Source organism: Streptopelia decaocto (genome assembly GCF_964273445.1).
Source record: "Streptopelia decaocto genome assembly, chromosome: 7".
NCBI lineage: Eukaryota > Metazoa > Chordata > Aves > Columbiformes > Columbidae > Streptopelia > Streptopelia decaocto.
Genome location: NC_138661.1, coordinates 28,517,327 through 28,539,193, shown reverse-complemented (window position 1 = coordinate 28,539,193; position 21,867 = coordinate 28,517,327). Strand labels below are relative to the sequence as shown.

Genomic DNA, 21,867 nt, shown 5'->3' with positions numbered 1-21,867 from the left:
CTAGGAGGGGAGGAGAGTCAGCTCCCTATAATAGGGAACAAACTCTGCCATTGCACAAAAGCGGCGCATTTCCTCGCTTGTGAAAACCGTCCCTTCATAGAAAGAAAGAAAGAGGAGGGGGGGAACCAAAAGCAAGTTACCAAGAGCAAGAACTTGTGCTGCAACAATCCCCCACTCTTCCTCTTCTCCTCAGGACTCTGGGAGCAGGGATATTCCTCCCCCTCCCCCCCGCACAGTTGGCGCTAGCCCAGACTGTGGTCAGCCGCCTTTATTATTACTTCATTGAGACAGAGAAATCCTCTAAGACTTGCATTTTGGGTGGAGGGTGGGGGGTGGAGGGACGAGGAGGAGGAGGGAAAAAAGGCAACATTTGCTGCTCATCATTTTCACTGCACCGCTAAAGTAATTGCGCCCCCCTCTCTCCTCCCTGTCCCTCCTCAGCTCGGATTTTTCTCTCATATCTACAGCTCCAGTGGTACTAGACATACCTTTTTTTTTTTTTTTTTTTTTGGTGGGGGGGGGTGTTATTCTGTTATTCCACCCTTTCCTCCACCCCCCAAATCTTCACGCGTTGCATGTTTGCAATTCGGTAAAAGCCCCCCCCCTTTTACCCCCAGCCCCCCCAAACTCCTCTCCATCTCAGCCCGGCAGCTCACATCAAAGCGCCCTTCCTCACTCACAGCGGCCGCTACTCACTAATGGGATTGCAGCGTGCCTGGCTCTGCTGCTGCAGCCGCCGGAGGGAGAGTCGCCGCTGCTGCACCTCTTCGCCGAGACTCGCCGGGTGCTGAGCTGCGGGGATGATCAGGATCTTCCCGGATTTCAGCGTGCAGGTGACGGCGGCGGCGGCCGGCGGGGCGGCCGGGGGGGTGCCGGCAGCCCCGGGCATGGGGCGAGCAGGCGCCGCGGCCAACGGCAACCCGCAAAACGTCCAGGGCATCACCTCCTACCAACAACGGTGAGCACCGAGTGGGAGAGGGGTGTGCGGCTCTTCCTGAGGCTCCCTCACTTGCTTTTTCTTTGTGCTTTTGTTTCTTTGTTTTCTTTTATTTTTTCTCTTTTTTTTTCTTTTTTTTTTTTTTTAATTGGGGGGAGCTTGGTTGGAGGGGAGGGGTTTTTTTCGTTTTTCCTTTTAAATTTATTTTCATACAGCATCTTTTAAAATGCACTGAGAAGTAAACACAATCTCCTAGTTTTGTCTTGGATGAGCTGGAAAGCAACAACACAAAAAAAAAAAAAAAAAAAAAAGAGAAAAAGAAAAAAGTGAGACCCCGGCAGCTTAGCTTGGCTGCTGCAAAGTTTGGGATCCCGTCCGCTCATCCTTTCTAAAGAGGAATTTCTCAATGTCAATGCCTTGTGCAAATCCCAGTGTGTGGCAGCCAGGGGGATAATTGATCATGGTATGCTGATTGATAATTTGCTTTCAACCAAGAAAGAGAACAATTTTCACTTGGTGTTGCACACTTGCAATTCCGCATTGTAGTTTAACAGTATTATCATGTCACCTGTTACTACAGGGAAATATAGCACGAAACCCTAAGTATACTCAGCATTGTTATTTTTTTACCTTAAATGCATTCTAATGCAAATGCAGGAAATTCACAGAGAGCGCCTTTAGGAAGCAAAGCGTAGAAAGTTGGCAGTAAGTCATAATGAAGTTTAAAGACCTTCCCCATTCCCCCTAACAATTCATCGATATGTGCTGATACTAACATGAAGCTTAATTAATTACCTGACATTTCTTTGTGTTTCTATGAGGCAGAACCTGAAGTCTGAATCTGTTAGTTTTCTCTGTCATAAGGCTATAACCGAAGCCGAATCCTCAAAAGAAAGTAGCTGACAACAGACAAATGTAGGCTGAAATCGGAACAAAACCTTTGCATTTCTCTAAATGCAATAAAATTAGTAGTGTCCCAAGTAGCTTGCTGTCCACTATTGCATTTAATTTAATACTGAGGAAAAAAAAGGTATAATCTCAAATATCTAAATAAAATATCTCTATGATGTAAAAGAAAAAAAAAAAACAACAACAAAAAACCCACAAACCAACACGAAACATAGAAAGTTTCAGCGTAATATTTCAAACTTAATTGGTTTAGGAGATGGATTTAGATAATCGACCATTGCCTGTTTTGTTCAGCAACTTGGAGTTGCTTCCTATAGTTTTGGAAAACATATCATGTATTTTCCATTTGATAGAAACGTTTGGTGGTAACTTTTGTAGGCTTCATTAGAAGAAAAATTAATAGGAAGCTGATACTCCTGAAATAATCCCTGATGATGCCTAAGCACTTTCTTAGCTGAGAAACATTTCAAACTAAGCACGAGTCTTGTTTTGCTCAAGCAAACACACGGATCTTTCATATATATATATATACATATATATATATATATAAACTTGAATGTGAGAGATATACATAATGGATTAAAGTTTATTTATTTTCATGGTTTCGTATGATTTTTGTCACTTATAAAATATTAAAATTACAATGGAAACTGACGGACACTTTAACGAGGAAGTACAGGCAGCAATCACAATAGTTTAGTCTGTGAAGTGGGGAAGTCAAGGGTCAGAAATGTCAGATTGGCTTTTAGACAAATGAAAGAGACCTCTGGAGACTTTAAGTTAAACAGAAATATATAGACAAGGCAATTTTTTAGTACTTCGCGTTTAGTAGTTTGATTATGTCAGTCTGTAATCAGGAAGAAGTTGTAAAAACAATACTTCTCTGACAAACTACTAGCACCTCTAATCCAAATAGCGCTTAGCAGATATCCAAGTACTTTGACTCATAGGAATCCAGACCAGTCTGGATGTCTCGCACACTAACCTAACAAGGGGAAACATTTTTGCACTTCTTCCAAATTTCTACTATATATTATGGACAAAACAGCGTCTTCTACGTCGAACGATTTTTCTTCGTGATTTCTGGAAACGCTTAAAATATAGCAGACACCGACACCTTCTTATGCTATCGCAAAAGCCGAGGTGACACCTGTTAACTTTTAAAAATTTTATTTTTTGGAGGTGAGGAGACAGATATGCCGGCAGGTAACGGGGTTGTGGTACTTCCTAGACCCCCCCCTTTCCAGTTCACCTCCACCTGCACCCCCGGCCGCCTCCCGCAGCCCCAGCAGAGCGGCCAGTCGCGGTACCTCCGCCGCGGGACTCCAGGCCAGGCGGCCGCCATCCTGCTGGCGGCTGCGCACGTGCGCAACCGTTGCGCAGAGCCCCCCAACCCACCCCCCCCGCGAAGCTGCCGCGCAAAATTACGCCGGCCCAGTTGCCGCCTGCGGGAAGAAACCCTCGAGCCCCGGTGCGCGGACGACGCCCCGCTGCCAAACTTCCAGGTGCTTTGCCAAGTTCTTCCCCACCCGTTCTACCCTGCGGTTCACATGCGCGCTCCCTCTCCGTCCGCGTGCCCCTCTCCCCCCCAACTTTTGGAGTTGTCGCGGAAAGGTTTCTTATGAGTAAATCTCCCCGACATTCGGGGCTTGCTCCTTTCCCCCGGGGAGCCGGCTGGATTTTCCCTGAGAGCAGGATCAGGCCCAGGAAGCTGTACTTTCAAGGCAGCAGCAGAGCAGCCACAAAGTTACCTTGGAGATGGAAAGCTTTTAGTGAGGGAGTGATTTCTGCTTTAAAAGCTCTCAGCTCTCGGATTTTCCCGATGTCCTGGAAGGAACAATTAAGGTAGCGGTTTCTTTTCCCCGCTCCTTTATTTCATGATTAGTTTCATAATCTCTAATAAAACAGCGTGAAGTGCTGTACCCTTCCCAACAAGGCGGGTCATCACTCTCAGTTAACGTTTCCAGCATTACGTCCTTTATTCCGCCAGCACCTGGCGCGTACCCTCAGGACGTGAGTGCACGTTCTTACAGGGGGCCGGGGAATACGCGGGGTTCCCCCAGGGTCCACGCTGTCCCCGCGGGCGGGCGCCAGGCACCCCCTTGCACGGCCCTGTGGGCCGCAGGGCGCTCGTATCCTCCGGCTGGCGGCCCCACGCCTGCCCGCGCCCGAACCGTGTCCCCACCCGGGCCCGTCCTGCACCGTGGGAGCCCACAAGGGACACGCCGCCTGCGTGCGGGTGCCCCCGACGCTCTTCTGCTCCCGCAGAGTTGCAGAGAGTCCCTGTCTCCCTCAGCCCCTCTTCCCTGCTGGAGCTCAGACTCCAGAGGACGAAAGTGTGCGAAACTGCAACTGAGTGGCGTTGTTGCGCCGGCAGCAGAGGCTGTGTCCCCTGCACACAGAGTGGGAGCGGAGCTGGGGAAGCAGCTGGAAAATGCCCAGAAATACTTTCACAGCGGTCAAGCCCGGAGATCACTGACTCCCCTCCTTCCCTCCCTCGCCCACGCCCCGCTAGCCCCATGGCCTGGCACCCCGCGTAGCCCGGCCCGCGGGCGCGGGGGTGTGAGTGTGTGCGAGTGTGCGTGTGCGTGTGTGTGTGTGTGCCGCACCTGCCGGGCGATGCCAGCGGCCGGGCTGCCCGCCGGGGCTGCGCCGCGGCTCGCTCTCCCCGCCGCCGTCGCCGGCCGCCGCCGCTGCCTGCGCTGGGCATGTCTCTGGGGCCGGCGGGGCCCCGGCTCCCTCCGCTCCTCGGCTTATGGACGGCGGCAGCGGCAGCAGCAGCGCTAGCAAGCAAGCGAGCGAGCAACCTGCACCAGGACTGAGCGGAGGAGTGGGAGCCCGCGATGCTTTGGCCTCAGTACTTTTCCTTAGCCTGTCTGGCTAACCAGGGCCATTGCTGCCGCCGCTGCTGCTGCTAGACACACAACACACACCAACATCAGGAGGGGAAAAGTAAGGGAGAGAAAAAAAAAAAAATCCCAGGAAGATGGCGCCCACCAAGCCAAGCTTTCAGCAGGATCCTTCCAGGCGAGAACGGTAACACTTTCTCTTTATTGAACCTGCAGCAGCAGCAGCCGCAGCAGCGCCGGACCGGGCCGTGCCGCCGCCGCCGGGGCCGGGGCTGGCTGCCATGCCGGGGTGGGGGGACCTGCCGCCGGCACCCGCTGCTCGCACAGCCGGGCACCGGGAGTTCCTCCTAGTGCGTACCGCCAGCCGCACGCACACACACAGACACACGCACACACACACACGCACGCACACACACACAGGGCGAGCCGCGCAGCAGCAGCCCCGCTCCGGCAGCCGCACCGCCGCTTGCCGGAGCCGGTGCTTGGCGGGGCGCGTTGGCGAGCGGGCGTGTGTGTGTGCGCGGAGGCGAGAGGCCCCCCCGGCGTCCCCCGCCGCTCGGCGGCCCCGTGGGCGGTGGGGCGCCGCGCCAGGCCCGGCTTGCCGGGCGGAGGGGCCGGCCCCACCGGTGCGGTTCAAGTGCGGCTAGGCCGGAGCGGGGGGGCCGCGCCGCCAGCTGCGCCCGCGGGGCTGCCCGGCCCGGCCCCCCCGCTTCGCCGCCGGGCGGGCCGCGGGTGCCGGCGCCCCCCGGGGTGGGCAGAGCGGAGCCGGTGCGCGGGGAGGCGGTGCGGCGGTGCGCGGGGCCCTGGCAGGGAGGCGGGGGCCGGGAGGCGGGGGGGGAATTCGCGCTGCCCCACGTTTGCTTCCCGGCCCGTCGTCTGCCCCATATACTTTTGTTGGGGGAAAGCACTTGCTATTAATCTGCTCTGCTGGTGACACGAATTGCCCGTAGCGGATTTGTTCTAGTAAAGTGAATCTTTCTAGAAGTGACTGGTAGGAAACAAGAGTACAAGTTCATTTGATGTTACTTTGTGATTCTTACAAAAGTATTCAAAGCTCCATTGCTACGCTGCGATGAGATGTATGCCCAGAAGAAGAACAGCCAGAGAGTTTCGGGTGGGCTTTTTTCCTCCTCCACCCTTTCAGCGTTACAAGTGAACTTGAGGGTAAGGGGTGAGGAAGGTTCCTGGTTAGTTGTAAAAAATGGAAATTAACATTTAGACAGGTTTTCAGAGTAGCTGGATCGTGTATCATTTGGTTTGTATTTCACAGCACAAGTAAGTCTGAAAAATATTGAAACAAAAATAAAGTCTAGGGAATCAGGCTTATTTTAATCTTAATTTCAAACTTACAGGGTTTTTTTTTTGTTTGTTGTTGTTTTTTTTTTTTTTTTCAGTAGGATCAGCATTTCTAGTACAACTTCTAAAACCCACAGGTTTTATCTAAATAGCTATGCCATTTTTCCTAAGGAAGCAGACTGCCCAGTATCAGAAAACCATACATTTCATATTCACCGCTGAGGTGTTGGTGTGGCTGTTTTAGATGCATTAGTATTAACTGTTGCACTTTGACAAGGCTATATTGATATGTAGCAGAATTTGGAGATACCTGTAACAGGAAAACAGTGCATCCTCAGAAGTCAGTGACTTAACTTACAGATTTTCATCTTCATCTATATATATATTTTTTTTAATCTCCATTTTAGTGGCTGCAAAGGCGTTTCTACTGTGTTAGTAACACTATAGCAGCAGGCTTTTCTCCTGCAGAGTTCTTTGTTGGAAAAACAATTTGTATCAATAAGCCCTCTTCCCCTCCCTCAACACACAATTCTGCTGTCTTTCTGAGAATGGTACTATATTAGTACTAAGTGTGTTTGCCAGGATAGCTTCAGTAATCTCTCCAGCAGAAGCATATTTGTGTGCCATTTTGGGAATTTCTCTGAGATAGGAATCTTGAAGATAGAATTAATTTCTAGGGGAAACTTCATAGCCTGTGCATGAGTGCTTTCTTTATCACCTGTCTCCATTTGGCATTCGGAGAAGGTAAATCAAAGTGCGCGATTTGTTATTCTGCTCCACTTGAGAGCTGAACTAAATAACACTTGGTCTGAAATTCTGATTGAAGTTGTAGGAGGATATACTGTATTTAATTTAATGCCCTTTAATAGCATCTTCTTGTTCAGCTCTGATGCTGTCATTTTAAAGGTTGGATCGGAGTAGTTTTTCCCTGTAGGGAGTGGGAGGAGTAATCATTTCAGGGGAAAAAAAGTAGTCTAAATTCCTAGAACACTAATATCCACAAACTTGGCCTAGCGTCCAAGCAGTTGTTTTTTGCCCTTAGGGTTCACTTTGTTATCACTCTTTACTATGCTCTGAATATTTTAAGTATAAATATTACATGTAGAAGTTGATGACATTTTTTGTAGCAGAAATAATGGCAACCTGTTTGTTCTTTTAACACAAGTTTTGGAGAAGATCAAGCAATGATTCGATAAACAGGCATTCATGTACATTTTATTAAAAGTTCTGTAATGTGCTCCTGAATTCTTGCATGTAACTGTTTATTTAAGCTGTCTTTGTACACATCCTTTCGGCTGTGTGTGCCAAGCAGCTTGAAATACAGGCACAGATCAGTTACTTAAGGGGTTTTGCAGTTTCTTCTCTTAGCTACTACTTCAGTAAACTAGTTCTCAGGGAATTCTGTAAGTGAACTTCGTGTCCATGCTTTGATTAGTCTTCACTTCCACAATATTTGTGTTACATTTTTTTCAAGCCAGAGCTTAGTGATTACAAAACAAATACAAAAAGTAGCAGATTCTGATGCCACCAAGCACTTGAATTGTTTTGAAACTTTTTTTCACCTGTTTAGGTTTTTTAAAGAATGTTTGAAAAGTTACACACTTAATATTTGTTTGTTTTGCTTTTAAACTCTGAGTGTTAGCAAATTTTACAGTTATAGGAGCAGTTTAGGGTTTCTAGTTGCATGGATATATAACCAAGAAAATTAAATAGACAGAACTGTCACGCATATGATATGACAGCATTGGTTTGTAAAGCATATCATAATATCAGAGCGCTATTGGTTTAAAGTGAAAGAGAAAAAAACCTTTTATTTTGGCATTTCTTTCTAGAGCATGAGCTTAAACATAGCAGTGATAAATGATGATATGCATTGTCTAACACTTGCTTTTATATAAATAGCTCCAGAAGATTGCTTAAATGATAATCGAAAATATGAAATAGGGTGGCCTTCATATCACAAGGCCAAGGGTCTACAAATGGAAAAACTGAAATAATGAAATATTTCCAAGGCAACAGACTGTCAACAAGAACAGTAATGCATGGGCATATCATAGAGCTACCAGAGAGGATATTAGATCTTATAGCTCTAGAGCCAGGAGTTATAATGACCTTTATTAAATAGAGCCCTCCCACATTACAACAATCTTTCCAATTTCTGATTTATGGATTAACAGTCACACGGCTCTTCATAATTTGAAACATTTTCCCACCATATTTGATTTGCTGAATTTTTCTGCACTGGAATCGTACATTATTTAGAGCTTACATGAGAGTATTGATCAACAAAAGTTATATTACATATCTTCAGTAACTAATGGGATTCTGAATAACAGGGTTTAGTCTGTAGCACTGTTTCTAAATTCTTTAAAGCACAACTGTTTTTTCTTACAAGTAATTTCCAGTTTGCTTGCTTTGTACCAACATAACAGCAGTGAATTCTAATGCTATGTTATAAATAAGTTATAAATAATTAGAGAGTTATGTTAACAGATTAACACAGCACCAAGAACCATAGGTATTTTAAAGAGAATATCAGGATAGATTGTTAACATCCGTCTCCTTTTATTAGTGTCTCCCTTGCATTTCGAAGTCTAATATACTGGCAGTTTCAAATCACATTTGTGTGAAACTTGGCACACAAGTTGCCAGCCCAGATGGGAATTTTACTGTGAGAGTGATGTAAAACAGTTGTTGAAAACTGACATTCTAGGGATTAGTTTCATCAGCGTCCTTCCTGAAAAGTACAATTAGTTTAAATAAATATTTGTTTCATAAAACTGTCTTTATAACAGTTCCCTCTTGGAAAATGTATTCTAAGATAAGAATTTTGAATAACTGGTACTGACCATAAAGACTGTTACCATTTTATTAACATTTTAGGATTGATTCTATTCTCATTGAGGTCAGTAAGATGAAGCTGTTTTATGAAAGTGGCAGAATTTCATCTGATATCAATTAAGTAATTGTGTTTTTAGAGTTTAATGTTATGAAACCATTTCCTGAAATCTCATCTCATGTGAGTAAAACTTACATTCAGACAGTCCATCAGATGGATTTTATATTATTGTCAGTCGTATCTTTTGCAGGTGTAAAAATGCCTCATGTGAGATGAGATTTCAGCATTAGTCACATTGTTTCAAAATGAATCAAGTGAACTTGTTCTGCAGGATGTCAGCCTGGAAATTTGTTTTTATATTTTAAACATATGATATTTTTTCAGGTATGTAGCCAGGACTTTGCATTTTTACCCCAATCATTTGTTTGGTTGTTTGGTTGTTTTGTTTATGCTTAATGTTTGGGTTTGTTTTTTTTTTTTTTTTTTTAAGATGCTACCAAAGATTTATGGCTGTGAGAGGAAACGTTTTGAAAATTCATTTCATAATAATTGCATTTTTTTCAGAAGAGGCAATTTCTTTCTGTATAATATTTATAAGGCTATTGCATGTTATCTTTAACATACAAAGTCCCATTAGCGTGAATGAGGTGCATGACTTTTTGTTTAATAGGACTTTGCATAATAAGGATAATTTGTAATAATATTACATTTTGCTGCATAAGAAGATGTGCCATAGTAGGAATAAAATGGTTGCTGCCATGTCTTATATGACTAGAGCATTGTTCTGTGACTAGCTCGAGCAGTAGTTTTGCAATACACAAAGTCCTAGTCAAATGAATAGGACCATTGTGCCACTTATTTGAACGGGACTTTGAGTAGTAAAAATATTCATTAATTTTGTATGCTATAGTAGTATATTACAGAGGACAAAGAAGGTATGGTAAGGGTAGGGTAGTATTTGTGTTTGTAACTTGGCAGAACTGGACCCTGTCTTTGGGAGACTATTGAGTTCAAGTTGTACCTTAATCTTTAAAAAAGTCCCAAATGAAATTATGCATATAATTAAAGTATACTACAGAGAATCACAAGCAAGGATAAAAGTATTTTTACCGTATAATTCAATAGATGTGACTTTGTTCTCATTGAGATCGCAATGACAAACTTTAATGTACTTAGTGGGAGGAGGAGTGAACTTTGCATCTGTGTATTATTATGAAATGAGAAAGTCTTGAGATTCTCAAGTGAAAATGGAGCGGTCCTCAAGGAGGTTCTGAGCTCAGCCTGCTGAGCAAGATACTGACAGTTATGCCAGCCCTTACCCTGCACTCTGAGTGGAGAGTCAGACACGTAAAAGAACAAGTGATATATAAGCAAGAGTTTGAAATGGATTACTGAAAGCAGAGTTTTGAAGATTCGTTACAGGCTGTTTTCCCAGGGTTTCTTATATGTTGCATTTTGGACTTTCACGCTTCAGTCATATGTTGTCATTTGTCTGTTCTAGGAAACTTCTCACTGATGCCATACAATGTCTGAAGAAGACTTTAATACTGAGTATTTCTGTAGATATTTCTTTGTATAGATTAGTGTATATATTAGTGTGTTTCAAAAGGTCTGTAAACACTGTTCTACACTGATGAGATAGTTATGCACAAAACATTTTTGAGAACTAGCAGAAGTGGCAGAAGATGTCAATGTTAGTACAAGGAATAAAATTCCAGCCCCATTTTGGCTGCATATGCAAAGATTACACTGCCTTCGTTAGAGGGATTTACATTTCTTTTACAGGCAAAACCTCCACTGAAATAAAGTGCTTTCAGAGAATGGCTTGATTGCAACTTAAAATTAGCTGTTAGCTTGATATATAATAGAAGTTCAACACTTATGTTAAATAATTTAAGTGGAAAAGTACTGTTCCATTACCTGCAGGCATCTTAGGTTTACATATGTATATAGTGAACTTATGGGATATAGTCTGAATAATATGTATGCATGTAATCTACAGTGATGTCCCTGGGGCTTGGATTTTCTGAAGAGCCTATTGGATTTAGGCATCCAACACGTACTGCATTTCAGTGAAATATGGGCACCTAAATCCTATAAACCCCCTTTAAAATACTTGCCTGGGAATTCTGTCTCCAACAGGAATTTAGAACAGGGTTCATTACACATTACATTGTTTTAAGCTGAATTTTACTGAGTGATGAATAGTCTTTGAACAGTCCTTTTGGATTAAATCCTAAAGGGTTAGAGTTTTGCTTGAATTTAGGCGCAGAATTGATACATTTGTATTGGGGGAGGGATTTCTTTTTTTCTCTTCCTTATGCGTCACATTCAAAAATCATGTGCAAATTCACATTTATGATCAGTTTACTCACAACCTAGGCTTATGAAAATTAGGTGGCTCAGGATTGTCCTTCCAAAGCTGTAATTAATTTAGCAGTAGTATTAAGTGCCAAATTTTAGAAGAATGTTTGTTAGAAAGCTGTTTTTTCTTAGAGATGGTGTGAGGCAGAATTTTCTACTTCATGAGAAAAAAAATGTAAGTGGGTAGTCTTCATAGGTCAAGGTTGAGGTCAATAGAAAGAACTGAGTGACTGAATCTGTACAGTACTGGCAGTGGGATTAAAAAAAGGAAAAAAAGTCTTAAAAAAGAGAATAGCTGCCAGTGGTACTTACCCTTCAACCTGCCCAGCTGCAAAAAAAGTAGCTGATTTTATTTGTGTGACTACAGTTAGATGTAGGATGGGCATGTGTCGTTCACCTTTCCATGAATTACAAACAGTACGGACAGGAGGTTCTCAAAAAAACCCCTGCATTGTAAAAAATCGAAAGTGTTTTATCTTAGTAAGTAACAAATAGAAGATTAACATGCAACTAGAAAAAAAATGCTTTGGGCTAATTTATTAATTCTTTATGAGTTGCTGTTCAGTTTTACAACAAAACTTGCGTTTCTCATGGAAAATCAGAACTACAGTATTTTTTTTTCAATGGCTGAATGAGAGAGATAAATGGTACTCAAGTAGCAGTGTTTGAAGGATCCAAGTAGTTTACTAAGTATCTTAATTAATTGGATGTTCACTTTAATAGTGAGGTTTCCTGTTTGTCGGCAGTGCTCTGTAACAAGAACTTATATTTGATATGTAAGTTATACATATGATTTCAGAAGGCCCATTTTTATTCAAGATCTATTTTTACTAAACAACTATTTTGGATTAACAAACAAGATATAAATGGGGGTAACAGAAAATACAGACTTCAAATGAGCGACATGATAGAAAAGATGAGCAGATTCTAGATCTTTCAAACAGGTAGACTTTTCCTTTTAGCAGTCACTCTACTTACACTCCGATTTTGAAACTAAGAGGTGCCATCTTTCCTTTTATTCATTTGCTAACAGGAAGAAAAACGCTTCTCTACAGAATTGTGATTTGGAAACTGTTATTCCATGCTTTTGAGGGCAGTTTTTCAGATTTTGTTTTTCTACCACTTGTCAAGACCAGAGACTGCAGGATGTAGCAAATGTTGCAAATCTCCTCTTCTTCCCCCTGCAAATGATTTGACATACTGAATGTGTATCTTTAGGAACATCCAGTATTTAGATTCTGCATTTAGGATTCCTTTTAGAGTGATGATTTTTTTTTTAATTGTTTCTTAGTGGTTTTGTGATACTATTGCAAAAAAGTATTTAAGTTCTGTTCATGAGTAATTTTTTTTCTTGTGCCAATTATCATATATTACAAAATTTGTTCAGTTCAAATAGGAACAAACCCCAAAATCATTAAGGGAAAAAGTGTCTTTTAATTGACAGAGAATGGCAGAATATTCCACCTGAAAAGCAAAATTAACTATATTTATTCTGCTTGGTGCTAATTGTGAGGAAGACTTTAAAAGATTTTTCACTGACTTGTATACATGTATGCTATAAGGTATAGGTGTATATTGTTTGTTAGATAGACCCAGTATATGTATTTGCTGGGAGGGAAATAATGCTAGTTGATTGTCTTCAGCAAGCTATAAATGTCTTACTTTAGATAAAGTTAAATGTAAATACATGCATTGGAATGGCGATTTTTTTCCTCTAATGCTGTGAGGGAAAAGTAGGCTCATCATTTTTTTTGCACATTTTTATTGTTCTGTGTAAATGTAATTTGTTAATCCTGTGAAATTTGTCATAGATAAATTTGCTTGGATTATCTTGTCACCGCCGTATCTGCATTCTTTTGTTCATTGCTTATTCATAATTTAACAGTCTGGCAGTGAGCCTTTTTGGGATGCTCACAAAAGATATATGACCTCTACCAGCTGCTACTATAACCTGCAGAATGCACAGCAAGACATTAGAAACGTGAGGATTCCTCTACTGATTAAAGTGCTCTTCATTTAAACAGTCTGTTCATAAGAATCTCAGGAATCTTTGTGGATAGCAGTTTTGATTTTTCTTTTCTCACAAAATTAGTTTTAACTTCCCCCTCCACCCCGCAACCCCCCAAGTGGGAAAACTAACATTGCATCTTAAGATGGTGCTGCTTTGCTTTCAGATGGACTAATGGAAATTAAATCCCTCATTATAAATGCATATATGTATGTAAGTGTGCATGTAAGCATTTGCATATATCTCTACATATCTCTGCCTATGCACATATATATATATACACACACATATATATATGTATTTTCTGAAATAATACACAGGGGCACTATTTTTTCCCACTGTAAAATTTCAGAAAAGACAGATTCCTGTACTAATTTGCAGAAGAGTTGTCTGATTTAACCCTGCTTTAGCCTCAGCATTTTACAGATTGTATTGTGTAAATACTCGATATTATACAGTACGTGAAAGACATTAAATAGAATGTTACTTGAACTGTAACAACATTTTAGATTTTCATTATTCTCCTGACTCAGTTTAGCATATAATTTTTTCCCCTTTTTTTTAATTCTTATCTGCAGATCAGCTTGTGAGTAATGGCTAGTTTTTACCTCCCCTTTGTGCTGGCACATGATTATAGTTCAAAATAATTCATTGCTAATCCATGCAGTATTGGTTCATCTCCATCACTCTGTTTTGTGATTAGAGCCTCAGGCCTGTAAGAACATCCTTCTGCACAGTTTTCTATCCCGAATTTCTTTGACTACAACCCATATTTTAAATAGATCTGTCATTACTGTTCACCTATCAATTCCTTTGCATTTTTAAAAAAATGTATTGGTTACAACGAATCAGTATTTTGGTGCAGTTATTTTTCAAGGGTTTATGAAAAATATTTGTTTTCCACTGCAGTAAGTCTCCAGCAGTGGTGTACATAGGTCTTGGTTCATCTCAGCTGATGATGGAAATCTGACTTGAGTTTCTCATTTTTCCTTAGCAGTCTGAATTTCCTGTGTGCTTATTTACATTAGGTGCCTTCAGAAGTCCAGGATCTTTAAAAGAAACACTGAGTCTTTTTGAAACAGACTGTAGTAGAATAGTAATTACAGTCTTGTTATTTTTAACACAACTTTTCAAACAGAGCTGGTGTAAAATAAAGCTGATGGAGGAACTTTTAAAATACATAGGGCCTGATCCTACTATGATCACTCTGGTTGAAGTCACTGCTTATTGGGTCAGATATGAACTGATACGACATTAGAGCTGGGCTTATATGATATAATGATATTGTACTTTGATCAGATTTAAATTTAATATTTCCATATTATGAAACAAATCCATCATTTTGTTTCACATCAAATAATACTAGTTTTATGAGAAGGTCGTCTAAAAGATTTTTCAAGACTTTGTTTCAGCATTGAGTAGTCTTGTGTTCCTTTTAATAATTACTTTCATCTCATTGTAGCTGTGTGTTTGAAAGTGTAGGTCAATAAGGATGATCGCATTCAGAATTTCATGATCTGTGTAGTGGAACAAATTGAAAGCAAAGCCTGTATCAATCACTGTGAAGGGAGGGTTAATTGTTACTGCTTCTCAAGCCTCTGGACAGATAAACCAGTAATGAAATACTTATTGCTCTGATGTGTGAATGGTTAAGGATGAAACAATGGAAACAGAAGCCGTCTTCAAAGATAACAAAAAAAAAAAAAAAAGGCAAAGAAAAAAGAATAATCTGGACTAAAGTAAGATACTGTATATGCCGTAAATCAACATTTTAAAAGTTGTTTTGTTTTTTTTTTTTTAACCGAATGTAGCCTTCTAGTAATGATGTAAGACTGCAGAATGTATTAGGTTTCTAAAGCGAATATAAAATATGAATTTAAAAGCTTCTACTATGCAAACAATTTAAAATGGCTTACATGGAATCTGGACAGTAGGCAAAGTAACATTTTTAGCATTAAGTGTTTTCTTTTCTCTTGTTTTTCATTTGTGGTACCGTTATTTTGTGTGTGTGTGTGTGTGTGTGTGTGTGTGTGTGTGTTTTTTTCCTTTCTTAAAAAGCACAGCTGTATTTACTGAATCGAGTATGTTTTGTTTTCTTGTGAAGTCGTTTTAAACCATTTTGTCTACATCCAACCGGGACTCTTACGGGAATGTTTAAAGCAAGAAGCAGCAAAATAAAAATGAGTGCAAAAACAAATGATGATATTACAGTAAACATTTAACTATTTCTAGAATGTGAACTTAACATTTTAAACATCTGTTAGTTACTTATATGTTGAAATATATGCAAAAATATTTAGCCAAATTGAAGTCTTAGGCCCATGACAATCATCTCAACACAGTGGGTAGTTCTGAAAATTAATGAGAATGATAATACTGTAAAGACTGTTCCAGAGTTTGCCCAAATTCATTATCTAAGACTCTTGTTAAGAACATCTCAAAGAATTTTAACCAGGAAAATATATTAATGGTTCAAAAGCGTTTTTCAAAACAGTGATTTATAAAAGTATAATGGAATTATATATGCAAGAGCTATAGTTAGAAACACAAATAACACAGGAGCAGCACATTATGAAGGAACGTTTTCCAAGAGCTAGGGTACTTGGCTTTGATTTTGTCCATAGGTGTCAAGCTTTCCTTATTGATTTATATTTTGGGATGGGGGAAATTAAAAAGTGAAGACAACTTACAAAAATGATATTTTTGACTCCTTTTAGCTACTTAATGAGGCCTATGGCTGGTTAAAAACTAAGTAAAGTAATTATAAATTTTAGAACTGGTGTAAACGTGTTTTAGACAATTGAAAAGCACTTTTAGGAGGAAGGGTGATGAGACACATCTTTAGATTTCTCTTCAGAATGTTAAGAATTTCCTGTTGCCTGTTTCCTGATGGGATTGACGCAGCTGTGTATCATATGGAACGAAAGAGGAATCGAGTGCCTGACTTTGTTTTATGCAAGTCCTTTATTTAAGAAAATGTATGTGTTGATTTTGCCTTTTTTTAACAGATTGCTGATAAGAACGCTATACAAAATATTGTCCAAGTGGGAGCTAATTATAATTAATTTACCTATTTTCTAAAGGACAGAAAATTTTAATAACTAAAGTATATTAGTTAAGAATGCTTCCCACCCCCTGGCCCATGTGGGAAAAAAAAAAGCAGAATGCTTGGAAGATTACTGTGTCATTTCCATTTGTATTTTTGGAAGTCATTGATATATAGAAGCGTGTGTGAGTATATGTATGTGCATGTGTAACCATTGGAAAACAAATCCATTTATAGAGTTTCTTACTTATTCTGGCTGTTGTGCAATCTATAACATATCTACTAAAACAGTTTTAATGGGAGATGTGAATGCAAAATAGAGAGGAATGGGAGGATCTAAAATAATTTCTAAGCAGTAATTTTGATCTAGACTGTCCCACTTCAAGGACAGATTCTTTTAAGAGAATTCAGGGTGTGAAACTTTATTAATAACATTTTTCTGTAATTTTCTTTCATGGTGAGTGAAAGCTTAGCAGAAGGTGGCTAACCTGGTTAGCTGATCTGGGAATGGGTGAGGAAAAGGAGTTGCAGATCCATAGCAGTGGGACAACCCTTCCAATTGTAGCCCAGCTCCTGATAGAATCAGGACCTGTGTCTCATAAAGTTATGTAGTACTGAGTTCCAGTTGGAATTCACACTACCTCAATCAGTATTAACTTTTGCTCAGAAGGCTGTATCAGGCAGATTCACTCGCTATACCAAAAGCCCTGGGAATTGCAATCACGTGAGTAAAACAGCTTCTTAATGTCATGCTGTAGCCCTGTGCTACTGAAGCAGAAGCAAGCACAAATGCAGAGCGCGTGGTGGTGATGGGTGTATTGCTCAGGGCATGTTAAAAGGCAAAGCAGAGGCATACGTGGCTAAGTGGGGTAATCCCATCAAGTTTCTTTTGGGTCTATCTCTCCATGCAAGATATGGACTTTTAAGTAATTACGTGAATTGCACTTTAAATCTGAAGCTTTGATCCTCTCAACCTGCCAATCAGCTGTGAAAACAATTGACCATGTCCCTTTTCATTTTGTCCTGTGACTTGTGGGCAAATGTTCTCTTTCTGCTGTCTTTGGATACTTTGATCACTTCTTCAGTGAATCCTTTGAAGGATCTTTCTCATTCACTATACGGCTTTGTGTGGGAGTTCTGCAATGTGTTGTCTCTCAGCTGCCCCCTTTTCTTGCCTTATTTTGCTCTTCATCTTTACATAGTCTTATGTGGAAACACAATTCCAGTATCATCTCTTTGCAAATGATTCATAGGCTCATGATATTTCTGTCTCAATGAAAATGTGGTCTTGCTTGTCTGTCGTCTCCTCCTTTATTGCCTAGCTTAGACTCCCTTAGTCAAAACAGATCTCCTAGAGTTCTTTCCAAGCCCTTTGTCTACTTTTCGGGATAACGCTGCCATATTGCCTGTTAGGACAGGTCTGTGATTTGTCAGTTTCACTGATACAGACCTCTCACTCATATCTTAGCAATTAAAAGGCAAATAGAATATTTCGTATTAGTAGGAAAGAAATAGAAAAACAGAAAACATGAACATTGATATAATTATGCCAATCATAAATCCACAGTGTGTGCAATCTATGTATTGTGTGTACTTTTGTTACCATAATTTCAAAAAAATATTGTAGTTTGAGATAAGGGCATGAAGGCTGATGAGACATACGGAAGGAGTTCTGTCAGAGAAAAAGTTAAATAAAGTAAAATACTTTGTCTTGGAAAAGAGATGACTGAGGTGAATCGGCTGTAACATCATTCAAGACCTCAAGAAGGCAATCAGGGAACAATTATTCATTAACTCTAGTATTATGAGAACAAGGAAACATCCTGTGTAATTCTCAGGAAGCAGTTTTAAAACATTTAACAGGAGTCGTTTTTTTGTTTTTGTTGTTTTCGGGGCTTTTTTAACACCTCGTGAATACATTTAACTTTCCATTTAGCTATAGCTTTATTCAGCATGACTGTAGATAAGGGTAGTGGCAAACAATCTTTGGAGCTTAAAGAACATTTTAAAAATAAGTACCAAGGCCTCATATTTGTTCTGAAACTGCTTGTTTTATTTTCAGGGAATACTGTTTAATTTAATGGTCTTGTCTCTCCCACCCAACACAACATGCAATTGAATAGGGGAATTCCTTGCCAAAGGGTGTTTTAGTAGTCAAAATATGGACATGTTCAAAAATGGATCAGGCATTACACTGTTATGTCTCTGAGGAGCTATTAAATGTGATGATGATGATGCAACTCAACTTCAGGAAGTTTTTACACAGCTGACTGCTGGATGCTGACATGGGTTAGCATGGAAAGGAACACTCTTTCTGTGATATTTTTATATATATACATATATGTATATATGTATGTTTTTTACTGACCTAATATAACTGTTTTATTTTGTTCTTAAATTCTTTGCATTCGGACTTGTAGACTTTTTCTGCCTAACATGCCTGCTGTGTGTGTTTTCCTGCCTACTCTTCAGTTAATGCTCATCCTTGCTACCATTGAGGATTGTTCTTTCTCCAGTCATATCTGTCTGGAATCCTTTTACAGAGTTCATTTTCAGAGTGACAGATGGTCACTCTGACCATGTCTTTTCCTATCTCCATTGGCCCGCCTTCTGTGGTACATGAAATATTAGAAACGGACCTTAAGTTTCAAGCCCTTTTTTCACCCAGCTCCATCTTACCATTTCTCTTTGTCAAGGTTTTCCTTCAAGTTGTAACACCAACCCTGTTGCCCATTTGCTGTATTTACAAACACACATTTATTTGATACCTTATGCTTGGGCTAGTGCTCCTTCATAACCTCACCTTCTGAGCTCATCTCTCTTCCCAAGATATTCCTTACCTGAAATGCCTACAAAAGCATCACACGATCAAGCTACCTCTAACAAGATACCATTTCTTGTGATGCTAGCTGATGTTGCCTTATTTCTTCTAAATAGTTTTCTGTCTCTGATACTGCATTGTAAAATTTTGGGGGCTGGGGACACTTTGTTACCTAGTGGATGTGTTAGTACTATGGTTATTGCTACTAATCTGAATCTTTTTGTCTGTGAAAAAAAGTTAAAAATCATGTATTACAAGTCTTTGTGCTTGGTTGATCTAGGGTGCTGAGTGCTTGTAAGAGGAAGTGATGTCTCTTAAGTGTTTTGGGGTATGAAAAGCTTTTATGAAATTTGAAGGAGATGGGACAAATTAATGGCTGAGAAATCCTCTGAACATTACCAAATATGTATCTATTATATCTGAGGAAGTGCCTGCACTGAAAATTATTGGATACTGCAGGTGTGTATCATATATGCTCTCACTGTTACATTGTTCCTTGCAACTGCTTTTGTGGGTTGTTGGAGATGGGATACAGGAAACGCTGGTCTGACCAGTACACCTGTTCTTATATTGCCATGTTTCTGGAAGCAAGTAGCTGTAGCAAGTCTTTTTGGTGATTCTGTCTCTTAGAAAACTACTGGAGAAAACGGCCTCAGCTAAGTAGTTTTGGTTAGTGTTATTTTCAGCACATTTCATGAATGGATATGAGATGTGTCACAGTTTAATTACACTGCTCCATAATGTATTTTTGTCTCGTGTTGATATGAGTAAGAAAGACCTTATTGGGACTGCATGGACAAAGCATCATATCATACCTTGGAAACAAAAAAGAAGAGTCTATGCTTTGAAGAGTTCATAATTTTAATTGCTGTTTATTTTTCATTTGTTGGAAAGGGTTAGTATTAATTTTACACTCATATTTGAAGTTTGATTTTTTTTTTATTTTTTTTTTTTTTTTACCATCAAGCAAAGTGCATATTAAACAGGCTGTATTCAGCAAAATTAAATCCTTGGATATTATTTTGCTTGTTGAAACCCCAATGTCATAAAGTTAATTGCAGTGATGACTTGAACATTGCAATGAACATGTGTGAACTTTAATGTGTATTATACTTTTAAACTGGGATGCAATCTACTTAATACACGTTAACAGTAAAGAAAACCAACTAGTAGTGATATGGACAGCAGTTTAAAGGGCATATAGTCGAATTACGTACTGATAACTTTTGTCAAATGTATGTAGCATCAGTCCCCATATCATTCCTGTGTTTATGTCATTTTTGGAGAAAGAACCAATTAACAATAACTGTTTTCATAAATATTTAAGTTTGCCTACTAGTAGAGATAGGTTATCTTGTGTATAAATCTAGTTAATAATATACACAAGAATTTGAAGTCACGTTTTGCTGTTTTATCAGTGTAGACTTAGCACTATTAGAAAAGCTTCAGATTTATTGAGGTAGCACCAAGTATACACTTAGCTCTTCATAAGTTCCTCTAGCTTGAAATTGTTGATTTGTTTAAGGAAGGAGAGGGGAAAAAGAAATTGCTTGTGGAATGCTGTGCATCAGAAGGTTAGTATCCATACCTGATTGTGTAATGGAGATCTGACAGTCAGGTCTTGAATCAGGAGAAGAGATTTAGAGAGTTCCAGAAGAGGAGACTGAAAGTCAGCCACATTTCCTGGGACATTGAGAGGGAAAATGGTGTTGGTACTCTAGAAAAACATTGTGCTGATATCACTGTGTAGAGTAGACTTCTGAATGAGCTAAATACATCTCAGAAGCCTAACAGAATGTTTTGAAAGGAGAGTGAAAAAAAAACTTGATTTGTTCCACATGTTTGGAAGAGGAGAAAACAGCCTGATTTATTTTCAGGTTTGAATGTGTATCACAGTCTTGAACAAGGCCTGGTTTTACTGTATGATGTCATGAGAGTCTTGGGCTGTGAGTTGCTTCAAATCACAGAATAGTTGAGGTTATCAGGGACCTCTGGAGATCACCTAGTTCAATCTGTAGTTTGCTCCAGTATGTCTCTGTATTTCTTGTACTGGAGAGCCCCAAACTGGACTCAGTACTCCTAATGCAGTCTCACAAGTGTTGGAAAGAGGGAGCACCCGCTGCATATAGTCAAGTTAATATAACTCAGTATGCGTTTGGCCTTCTTTGCTGCAATGCTGCACACTGATAAGGTCCACCATAGTTCTGATATTGGAGTTTTCTTGTAGAGTAGACCACTCTAAAACTGTAGAACCTTCTGGGAGGAAACACTAATTTTATAGATGTTAATGGAATATGGTAAATTTGAATGTGAAATTTGTGACAAAAATGTTAAGGGTGGGTCAGTAACAGCACTGATTTTGGGTGGCTGAACAAACTCTGATTAAAGGATATACCACAGCACATAGCCAGTCTTCAGCTGTGATCAAGTTTGTTGTCAGTGATACTGAATATTGTGATTCAGAAATTGTATATTAAGTTTAAGGGTTAGAAATTCACCTGTAATGAAACAGTGGGAGTCAACATCTGGGACAGAAAGACTGAATCAGATTATTTTAAAATGTTTGGGATCATAATAGATACTAGGATTATGGCTGTAGAACAGTCCATAGGTAATGAGCATCAGTTCTTTTCTAGAGAGAAAAATCCCAGGAAGTTACTAATCAGGAATCTTTTTTGATATCTGAAATGATGCAAACCTGTTCTGGTAGCTGTGGAATTCTGTTTGTTCGTTGTAATACATAACATTGTGGATAGGATTAATCAGAAATGGAAGCATACTAGAGGCATCCATTACCA

The 21,867-nt window shown here is 40.0% G+C and overlaps 1 protein-coding gene across 2 annotated transcripts in view; it reads left to right on the top strand.

Moving 5' to 3' along the window:
• Positions 1–4,565: 4,565 nt before the first annotated feature.
• The window catches only part of NPAS3 (neuronal PAS domain protein 3), a 608,602-nt gene continuing 591,300 nt past the window's right edge, over positions 4,566–21,867 (top strand). For both annotated transcript variants that reach the window (XM_082057395.1, XM_082057394.1), the window contains exon 1: positions 4,566–4,882. In XM_082057395.1, coding sequence (XP_081913521.1) covers positions 4,833–4,882 — 50 coding nt within the window. In that variant the 5' untranslated portion in view covers positions 4,566–4,832. The remainder of the gene's footprint in view (positions 4,883–21,867) is intronic.